The 10206-nt window shown below is 61.0% G+C and overlaps 1 protein-coding gene across 5 annotated transcripts; it reads right to left on the bottom strand.

Annotated features, from left to right (window-relative positions):
* Positions 1-464: 464 nt before the first annotated feature.
* Positions 465-9604, bottom strand: ZNF467 (zinc finger protein 467). 5 transcript variants are annotated; one of them, XM_086687274.1, is made up of 6 exons: positions 8961-9603; positions 7239-7348; positions 6852-6926; positions 6268-6384; positions 5365-5478; positions 465-2529 (listed from the first exon to the last, which is right to left on the bottom strand). In XM_086687274.1, exons 3-6 carry the CDS (start codon positions 6883-6885, stop codon positions 1028-1030), a joined length of 1767 nt encoding a protein of 588 aa, XP_086543400.1. In that variant the 5' UTR covers positions 6886-6926; positions 7239-7348; positions 8961-9603; the 3' UTR covers positions 465-1027. The 5 variants fall into 5 exon arrangements, with proteins under 5 accessions (XP_086543400.1, XP_086543396.1, XP_086543403.1 ...); XM_086687270.1 differs by lacking the exon at positions 7239-7348; XM_086687277.1 differs by lacking the exon at positions 7239-7348 and having other exon boundaries at positions 9048-9603.
* Positions 9605-10206: the final 602 nt, after the last annotated feature.

Genomic DNA, 10206 nt, shown 5'->3' with positions numbered 1-10206 from the left:
AGCAGAGGCCCAGAAAAATGAATGCTCTGCCCCCAATCCTACGAGAGGCACAGGAGGGGTCAGACCCAAGCCTTCACCACGCCCAGCATGTTCCCCATCATCCTACCCTCCCCTTCCCCACCAGCCAGCCTGCCCAGTTGCACAAGCACAGCTACAGAGACGTTTGGATCAAGCGTCCATCATGGAGACAGAATTTAGGAGAAATGGTGATGGAAAAGCAACCTTCGTCTGCTGTTGATGTCCTTCCTCACGCTGCCAGGCAGGGTGGCAGGTGGGGCTGCTGTTTCCAGATCCCCTTGGGAGAGCTCCAGGGCCCAGGGTGGCCGCTGTCTCCATGGGAATGGCCAAAGGGCACCCGGCCCCTCTGTGCATCTCCTACAGGTCTAGCGTCAACACCTGCCATGAGAAATCTATGTTAATGTTTCTTCCATCAAATGTTTGAGTAAGAACTAGGGAGCAGGATAGTGGTTTAGCAGTGAGCGATATTATATTTTCATTTGGTACCGCCCATGACCAGCACCTGGCTAAATTTAGCTCACCCAGGATAGGAAGGGATGGTCCTCTGTGGGAGAACTAAGGTGGGGTGGTGGGTTCCCACCCTGTGCTCATTTAACAGCCCTGGACCCTTCTATTTTAATTTTAATGACACTTTAAGTACACAGATAACCATTCTTTCGCCCCCCCCCCCCCCCCAGTAGAGGTTCCTGACCCAGTCAGCTCTTGGTCATGCGCGCAGCGCACGTGTGTGCGTAGGGGCGTGTCCAAGAAATGTCTGCTTTCGGAAGGGGTCCGTTGCTGGGAGTCTTCCCAGGACTCAGGCCTGAACTGTTCCCGGCAAGGGTTCGTTATGAGCACCGTCTTAGTCTCAATGTCCAAACCGGTTACCCTCTCCCAACTTCTCTCCAGCAAGAGACGGAGGGAAGAGCAGCCGTCAGGGGCCCAGGCCGTCGTGCTCACTGCCCAGAAGATCTCCGGCCTGGGTCTCTCCAACCAGCGAGCCAAGGAAGGGTCCCGACGAGAACCAGGCTCAGAAGAAGAGCGGGGGCGCTGCCACCTCTGTGGGAGTGGGCCAGGCTGGGGCCGAGAGGTCGGCGTCGGAGGTCGGGTGGGCGGCTTCGCCGTGGATGCGCTGGTGCCGCACCAGGTGGGTCTTGCGGCTGAAGCTCTTGCCGCACTGCGGGCAGGAGAAGGGGCGGGAGCCCGTGTGGATGGCCTGGTGGCGCACCAGGTTGGTCTTGGAGCTGAAGCTGCGGGCGCAGACGGCGCAGGCGTGGGGCCGGCTGCCCGTGTGCACCGCCTGGTGGCGGCCCAGGTGCGACTTGCGGCTGAAGCGGCGGCCGCACTGCGCGCAGGCGAAAGGCCTGGCGCCGCTGTGGGCGCGGGAGTGGGCGACCATATTGGGCCTCGAGCCGAAGCGGCGGCCGCACTGCGGGCAGGCGAAGGGCCGCTCGCCCGTGTGCACCCGCTGGTGCCGCGCCAGGTGCTGCCCGTGGGCGAAGCCGCGCCCACAGTCCTGGCAGAAGAAGGACCGCTCGCCCGCGGGGGCGCCCTGGGTCGCCGGTGTGCCTCCGGGCGCGCAGGCCGAGGGCTCGGCGGCGGCGGGGTCCACGGTCGTACCCAGGGCGCACTCGTCGCAGCCAAAGGGGCGCCCCTCGCTGCGGTGCAGACGCTGGTGCGTGGCGAGGTTCTTCTTCCAGCCGAAGCTCAGGCCGCAGTCGGAGCAGGAGAAAGGCTTGGGTCCGGGAGGGGACGGGGTGGGGGACGGGGCGGGGGAACCCGGCGAGGCGGGCGCGTCGGGCGAGGGCGGGGCGCGGCCGGCCGCCTCGTGCACCCTCTGATGCCGCACCAAGTGCTGCTTGTGCGTGAAGCTGCGCGAGCACTGCGCGCACTGATAGGGCCTCTCGCCGGTGTGGATGCGCTGGTGGCGGATCAGGTGCGTCTTTTTGCGGAAGCGCTTCTCGCACTCGGTGCAGGGGTAGGGCCGCTCGCCCGTGTGCGTCTTCTGGTGCGAGCCCAGGTGTATCTTCTGGCTGAAGCGCTTGCCGCACTCGGCGCACGGGTAGGGCCGCTCGCCGGTGTGCGTGCGCAGGTGGCGGGTCAGGTGGGCCTTCTTGCTGAAGCGCTTGTCGCACTCGGAGCAGGGGAAAGGCCGCTCGCCGCGGTGGCTGCGCTGGTGCAGCAGCATGTGCGCGCGTTGCGTGAAGCTGCGGCCGCAGTCCGGGCAGGCGCAGGGGCCCTCGCCGCGGTGCAGCCTCTGATGCAGCCGCAGGGTCAGCTGGTCCCGGAACCGCCGCTCGCACTCCCCGCAGCCGTAGGGCTTCTCCGAGGTCGGGGCCCACCCGACCAGCGCCAGTCCACCCAGTGTCCCCGGGGCCCCCGGCTCCAGCTTGTACGCGGCGGCCAGAGGCCCCAAGTCCGGCGCGGGGAAAGGGCCGGGGAGTAATGAGAGGTGTTGGGGCCATTCGACCTCCTCTTCTGCCTCCTGATCCTCCTCCTCCACCTTCACCTTGCGAATCATCCACTCGTCCCCTGAAAAGTCAAGACAAGAGGAGCCAACGAAGCCCCACTTTTATTTATGCATATTTTTTTTTTTTTTTTTTTTTTTTTTTGCCAATAAGACCACCACTTCTGGAGCCCCAGAAGCCCCAGAAGCTCCAGCACTTCTGGTGCCAGAAACCTGGCTTCTGTTCTCTCCACTCTACTTTTAGGGAACGACCACATCCGAAGGTCACCCTTCAGTCCTCGTCCTTGGTTCTCTGCAGCCAGGGACGCTGGTACTCCAGTCCCCCACCCCGTCCTGGGAGCTTTCTCCTAGGTCTCCATGTGGTTGAGGAGTTTCCCCTGTCCCTGCAGAAGGCACTGCTTACTCTTGTGCCCCCTGAATATAAATGTTGCTCAAAGTTCAGGCCTTAGGCTTCACACTGGGGTCATCTGCTTGCGTTGGCTACCCCAGACCTTCCACTCCTTTCTAGAACCACAGTCTCCCATCAGCTGAGCAGCCCCAGCCCCCTTTGGGGTCCTGCAAATTGGCTGCAGCTCAGCAGGCTTATCACCAAACAGCTGACCTTCTCAGACCTACCCCGGTGACTTTGACTTTGCCATCGGGACTACAGCCTTGTTCTCCCAGTCGCTGGTGTTGGAACCTTGGAAGCTCAGCTCTCACCTTGGAGCCTCCCTTGATCTCTCCCTTTCAGTGGCCACTGAGGAGCTCTGTCTGCCTTCCTCTTGCTTCTCAAGGCTCCCCCTGCCTCTAACTCCATTCTTGCCTCTGGGGCCAGGTGGGAAAGCCCCCGTTTAGGACGAAGGGGATGGAGTTTACAGGAGTTGGGGAACCAGAGAAGAGTGCCAACCTCTGGAGAAGCAAGGGGGGGGGGCCCTCTGGGGTAGCAGGTTTGAGGTGAGTCCCACTGGAACTTTGCCTCTCTTGGGCACTGCAATGGTCCAGCCAAGAGAAAAGAGCTCAGGGCCCAGATTGGGAGTGTCTACTTGGGTTCTCTTCTGCCACTAGTCATTAGTGTGACCTTGGTTAACTTACCTCTGTTACCTCTTTGAGCTCGGTGTACTAGTTTGCTTAAGCATAAGGGTTGTACTGGTTCGTGGTTTCTAATAATCTCCTGGGGACTTTTACAAAATGCATCCACGGGAGCAGGGTGCATGAATCTGTTCTCTTTCTTTAAAGCTCGCAACGTGGGGGGCCCTGGGTGGCTCAGTCGGTTAAGTGTCTGACTTCGGCTCAGGACATGATCTCACAGTACGTGGGATGGAGCCCTGTGTGGGGCTCTGTGCTGGCAGCTCAGAGCCTGGAGCCTGCTTTGGATTCTGTCTCCTTCTGTCTCTGCCCCTCCCCCGCTCACGCCCTCTCTCAAAAATAAATAAATAAACATTAAAAAAAAAATACTAATAAATAAAGCTCCCTAAGTGATTCTTGTTTAAGAACCATTGAACCAGATGATCTGAGTTCCTGTCTGGCTCTGAAGGTCTGTAATAGCCTGAGCACTGGTTACATTACACATGAACTGCCAATTAGATTTCCTCCCAGTGTCTTTCATGGATCCATCCTTTCCAAACAACTATTTATCCTATTGTGATATTGCTTTCGTTTTCATTATGCCACTCTTCTACTCAAGAACCATCAAGAGCTCTCTGTTGTTTCTGAGCTTCACCTCCCACCCCCCGCCCCCAGTCCAACTTTCTCACTACCCCCACACGTAAACCCTCCCCGGCAGCCAGGCAGGTCTGCTCAAATCCCAGCCACGCGTCACCTTTTCTGTGTTAAAGTCTCTTCTCAGCCTAGAATGTTTTCCCATCCTCTACCCCACCCCCATCAGAGCTGAAGTCTAGCCTACACCTCCCTCAAAATGTAGCACAAATCAACAAAATCTTTGACAAACCAACGCACGAGGATCTCTTACGTAAACACCTATAGCACTTATTGTTATAAGTTCCTTGTGCTGTTACACTTCCTTGTGATCTGGCTTTATTGTTATTTGTTTAATCCTTTATTCTAGTTCATATTAGTGTCATCTCAACTAGATTGTAGCTTCCGAAAGGCAGACGTCTTGTGTTCCGTGTCTTTACGTGGCTAACAAAAGCGAGGATTGCCACCATTTATCGAATGCCAACTATAGATGACACACTGTCTATATGCTGTTCACCAGCCACGAAGTTACTCTTTTCCCTGCTTACAGGTGAACAAACAGGCTGGAGGTGAAGTAGCCTATCTAAGATCACCGGGTAGTAAATGTGGAGCAAGGATTCAAACCAGGTCTGTGTCAGCCTACAGGCAGTCTCCTTGCCTTCTGCCTAACACAGCCTAGACCTAGTAGGCACTAGAGAAACCCCTGGAATATGGAATAAAGGACATCACTCAGGCGGAAGGCGATAAGTTTGGTGGTGGCGGAAGGGCGTGATGGCAGTATTGTGGAGAGAGAATCAGCTGTTTGATCGCCCTGGGTATGGGGGGATGACTCCGGGACAACATATTTGGAGCATTTGGGTCCACTGAGATCCGTGGAGATTTGGGGGAAGGAGCCTGTCCGGGACAATGTCTTCAAGTGAACGGTAATTTAAGTCATCCACAAGTAGGCACTTAGGGGGAGGTAAGAGGGCAAGTTAAGACTTCCGGAGGATGTTGAGGCGAAGGTCAGTTTCTCTGGGTGACCAGCCTCGCTGATTCCTGTTGTCTGTGATGTGGACCTCTCTCTGGGGGCTGAGGCTCTGCAGCAGAAAGGTGCCAGGAACTAATTCGTCTTAGGTTGGAAGGGGCTGGAGTGGCCGCCTCATCAGAGACCAGCCCGGGAGTTTACAAGTCCCCTGTCCCCTCTGCCTGGGCCCCTGGTGGGCTCGAGAAGTGGGAGGACTCACCTGGGCAGGAGCTCGGGGGCTCAGCCTTCTGTGGTGCACATGCCTGGCCTCCTCTGCAGGGAGCTTCAGCTTCTTCAGTTTGGGCACCTTCCTCTGGTCTGGGGGCCTCGTGCCCTGGCAGAGAACAGGCCACCTCAAGGACTCCAGAGACATCACAGATGGACAGAGGTCCCCACCGGTGCTATCAAGGGGGGGCTTTTGAAACCCCAGTCCCAGCCTGACTGGCAGGATTGTGTCCCACATCCTACCTGCAGGGACTGAATTCCCAGCTGCCCCAGGGAAGGGAGCGGGGAGGGGGGGGCAGCCTCTGGTTCCTCCAAGCAGGGCAGCTGCAGCAGCTGCAAAGGCTGTGCGGGTTGCAAGAGCCACAGCTGTGAGGAGCTTCTGGAATATGTGTGTGAGATAGTGGAAGCAAGGAAAGGTCACTACCCTGAGGCTTACAGGAGACTCTTAGGAGGAGGGCCGCAGACCCACCAGATGGACCCGAGTTCCAGGCAAATCATTGCAGAAGATCAGAATGTCAAAAAGCCAGACACAGGCCTGCTTTAGGCAGCCACCTCCCTCACCTCTTCCAAATCTTGCTCAAATCTCACTTCCCAGTGGGGCCTCCTCTCACTCTCACTATTTAATCCTGCAGCCTGCCCCACCCCCACCTCAGGCTCCCTCCCCCCCCCAGCACTTATCCCCTTCTGATATGTGCTATATGTGTGCTGTACTTTATAAGTACACTTATTTTTATATTTGCTGACTCTCTGGCCTCATTAGGATAAGCTCCCTGAAGGCAGGGATCTTTGTCTATTTGGTCACTGAGGTTTTCCAAATAACGAGAATAGCACCCTGGCACTTGAAGAAGGAAAGGTAGATTCTACCTGAGCCACTGTTCATGGTCCCCCACCTACTTACCTGAGCATGTGCCCAGCACGCTGTCTTCCCTGGGAGGGGACATCTGCTCCTGGGTATTATGGGACCCTTCCCCAGGCTCACTTTGGGGGGCCATCTCAGGCTGTCCCACAGAGAACCCTGTTACAGGTGGAAGGATAGGACTAGGTAAAACATTCAGTACAGAACAGGAGACAAAGAAAGGGGCTCTCCCCCTTCCCCAAAAAGCCAAGGGGCTTTTTCCAACTTGCCCAGGAAGGTAGGGTCTCTAGCCAGCAAGACAGGGGATAGACAGGCTCCCCAGCAGCCTGGCCAGGTATCCACCTCAGCCCCTTTGCATTGAGTCAAGGGCAGGTGAAGGAAGAGATAATAGGTCTAAAGATCTGTGCTCTGTTGAGCGCACATGTATGCACGCAGTCCCACACAACCTCCACAGGGCCAGGCATTCAAATATACCCTGGTAAAACGGAAAAGGATGCTGCCCTAAAGGCCCCCACTGGTCCCTGGGGTCTCAGGAATGCAGTCTGAACTGTAGGGACGCAGCGGGCCTAGCATGCCCCCGAATCCTGCCTCCCACCACCCAAGTTCCTCGAGTGCTGCTAGCTCACCCAGGGAGCTGAGGGCCTCAAAGGTCTCTCTCATGGCAACCCAGGGTAGCTCCTCCGGGGAGCAGGCCACGGACCCTAAGGAGAGAACACATCCTTGTTCACATTCTTCTCTGGATAGCCTCCACCTGGGCCCTGGCTCTGCCCAACCTCTCCCCATCAGCTATCCCCAGGAGCTCCAAAGGTGATGTCCCCAAGTACTGGTAGAGGGGAAAGAGGGAAGATGGGTTTCAGAAAGCAAAGAGATCTTTGAATGCCGAGGAGAAGGCCTTGAAGCCATTTCTGCAAGCTCTGGTGGGCTCTAGAAATCAGCGGCACCCCCACCCTCACCTGGCGGGTCTCTGAACCAGGCCCAGCCCTCCAGTGCTCCCCACCCCACAGTGCCCTTGCCTGGGGACTTCAGGAATCAATCGATTCTCTGCGCAGAGGGTGGGGAGTGAAGACCAGGGTGGGGAGTCGGGAACTTCATCTCCTGGGCCCTCCAGCTGTCACTGCGGGAGCTGGTGAAATAGGAGCCAGCCGCGGGGTTGGGGGTGGGGGGCGGAGGTGAGTGTCACCATTGGGCAACTGGTGGGGGAGGCCCTCTGAGGAGGGTCTTTGCTGAAGGCAGGAAATGGCTCCGGCTTCCTCTCCCCAAAACCCTACCTCAAAACCACCGCCCTCCCTCTCAGGGCTTCCCTGGCAGGGACACCCCGCCCCCGAGCCCCTTCAATGCTCCTCCCCCGGCGGGTTCCCTGCCCCTCCCCCAGCAGACTACCCTCCCCCACCCCCCCATTTCTGGCAGCCTTCCCTCTGCCCCTCCCTTCTCCGGCTCCCTCTGCCTTCCGCCCTCTCTCCCCACCGAAGCTGGCTGGCTCCCCGGATCCGCCCCCTGCCCCGCCCCTCCGGCTCCTCCCCCTGCTCACAGCCGGGCCGGCCCCTCCCGGCCCCCTCGGGTAGGCCCTCCCCAGCCACCGCCCCCCTGACCCTCAGCTCCGGGCATTCTCCGCGACAGGGCTCCCCTCCTCCTCCCCCGGCTCAGGGCTGCCTTTCCCTTCCCTCCTGGTTCTCCCCGAGGCTCCATCCCCCTCCCCGGCTGCACACCCTCTCCCTTCCTTTCCCCCTCCTCTTTTCCTTCCTCCCCAACGCCGCCCTCCTCCTCCCCGCTCTTCTCCCTCACCCCGCACTCCCCTCCCCTCTCCCTCTCCTCCCCCACTCTGGTTTCCCTTCCTTCTCCTTTCCTCTCTTCACCTCAGTTCCCTCCCTCCTCTCCCCCCCTCCCCAGCCCTCCTCCCCTCTCCCCACACCATCCTCCTCCCTCCCTCCATCCCTCCCTCCTGCAGCTCGCCTTCCCCTCCGAGGCCCCCGTCTCCCTTCCCCCTTTGCCTCCCCAGCAGGCTCTCGCTTCCCTACCCTCCCGGTCCCCAGTCCCTAGAACCGCTCTTCCCCTCCCCCTTCCAGTCCGCTCCCCGAGCTCCCACCCTTGTCCCCAGGCTCCCCCGAGCCCGGGGCGTCTGCGGCTTACCGCTGGCTCAGGACCCTCGCACTGACCCTCCTCCTCCCCACCCCTGCCTCCCCACACACCTCCGCTTCCCTCCCCTCTCTCTCAGTGGGTCCCTTCCCCATTTCTGCTCCCCTCTGACTTCTACCCCCCCCTCAAGTTTCCCTCTCGACTAGACCCCTCCCGCCCCACCTCCCCGCCTCCGTTTGTTCCCTAGAGCCTCTTCAGTCCACCTCCCGGCCCCTCCCCGGGCTCACCTGTCAGCGCCCTTCTCTCCCGCCCCTCCCCAACGGCCCGACCCCTGTGCCTCGTCGCCCCCCTTCCCCCCCCGGCCCCCTCCCACACTCCCTCTCCTCTTTCCGGAGACTTCCCCTCGCGAGCCTCCCCCCTCCCCCCCCCCTTTCCCACCGGACTCCCACCGGGCGCCCTCACCCCAGCCTCCGCCCCTCCCTCCAGATCCCCGGTCTTCCTTCTTTTCTCCACTACCGTCACCACCCCCCAAGCCAGGCCCTCGCTCCCCAGTCCCATCCCCTCCCCTCTCCAGCCCCTGCCCCTCCCCTGCCCCTTCTTTCCCCCCAACTCCACCCCACCCCCTCCGGCGCTCGCAGCGCCCCCACCCCCGGGGCTGTCACCTGCGCGGAGCGGGCAGTGACTGAGTGTCGGTGTAGAAGGGGAAGCAGGCGGAGCCGTCTGCCTCTGGGCGCCTCCACGGCCCGTACCTGGCGGGCTGGCTGGTCGGGTGTCCCCGCTGCTGGCGGGACCCAGGCGCCCCGGCCTCCTGCCCCAGCCGGCTCTGCTCGCAATGGCGCCCGCTGCCTGTAGCTCGGGTGCCGACCGCCCGAAAGACTGACAGACTGACAGCCCTGAAACTTCGCGGGGAGGGGAGAGGAAAAGACGCGGAGGGAGCGGGAGCGGGGAAGCGGCGCCCGGCAGGGGGGAGGGGAGCGCGGAAGCGGGAGGGGAGCTGCGGGGCGCCCCGTGGGGGAGGTAGGGGCAGGGGTGTGCTGGAGTGGGGTCGCGGGAGGGCGCACAGCCGGGTTAGGCGGGCAGGTGACGGTGCGGAAGGACAACGGCCCCGAGGAGGTGATGGAAAGTGGAAGCCTAGGAAGGGGGGGGGAGGGAAGAGGGGGAAGGGAAGGGAGGAGTGTGGGGGGAGGGGGTGGAGGAGGGAGAGGAGGCAGGGAGGAAGGGCAAGCGGGCTGCGAGGGAGGGTGCTCACAGGCGCCGAGGGAGGAGCCAGGGGAAAGGTGGAGCGCGGGGGGAGGGGGTGCGGTGAGGAGTTGGGGAGGGGGAGAGGAGGGGGCGTGCTCGGGGGAGGGGAGCCGGGGAGTGCGTTGCTGTCTTTGAATCGCGAGTGCCCCCCGGGAGCGTGTCAGCGCGGCGCCTCGCTGTGGGATTGAGTCCACGGACTGTCGGTCTGTGGGGTTGGTCTGGGAAACTCCGACCCGCCCCTGCTCTTGACCCAGATTCCACCTGGGTCCACACAGAGCCACAACCACGGACCCCGATTTCGGGGGACCCGGTCCGACACCCGCGTCGCGATCCGGGTCCCTTGGGGCAGCGAGGGGTGGCCGAAGGAGACTGAGCTGGGCCCCAGTGCCTGCGGAGAACGGGCCTTTTGAAGTAGAAATTGGGGTGGGGGCTTTGAGCCAGGTCCCCAGGGAGAAGGCGGGGCTGGATCGCAGGCACCAGGGGGTGAGGCGGGAGTGGGGCTGGGCGGGGACTTCGAGGGCGGGGTCCGGGGGGGGGGGGAGGGGGCTGCCGAGTGGGGAAGAGTTCTTTGGGCGGGGTGGGGGCTGGCCCTCCTCCTGGCCTGGAAACCTGTACCAGTTAGGTGTGGAGGGATGCCCTCAGCCCTCAGATCCGCTCCTGGAGGGA

Source organism: Puma concolor, chromosome A2 (assembly GCF_028749965.1).
Source record: "Puma concolor isolate L17-30 chromosome A2, mPumCon1.1.hap2, whole genome shotgun sequence".
In the NCBI taxonomy this organism is placed as follows: Eukaryota; Metazoa; Chordata; class Mammalia; order Carnivora; family Felidae; genus Puma; species Puma concolor.
The sequence above is the reverse complement of the archived record's forward strand: the minus strand, read 5'-3'. Positions and strand labels throughout refer to the sequence as shown.

Coding starts and splice junctions, on each gene's coding strand:
- ZNF467 (XM_086687274.1), bottom strand. CDS start 6,885: ATGAGAGAGACCTTTGAGGCCCTCAGCTCCCTGG. Junction 6,385..6,851: donor TGAGGCCCTCAGCTCCCTGG/GTGAGCTAGCAG, acceptor CACCTGTAACAG/GGTTCTCTGTGGGACAGCCT. Junction 2,530..5,364: donor GCCCCCGAGCTCCTGCCCAG/GTGAGTCCTCCC, acceptor TTGACTTTTCAG/GGGACGAGTGGATGATTCGC.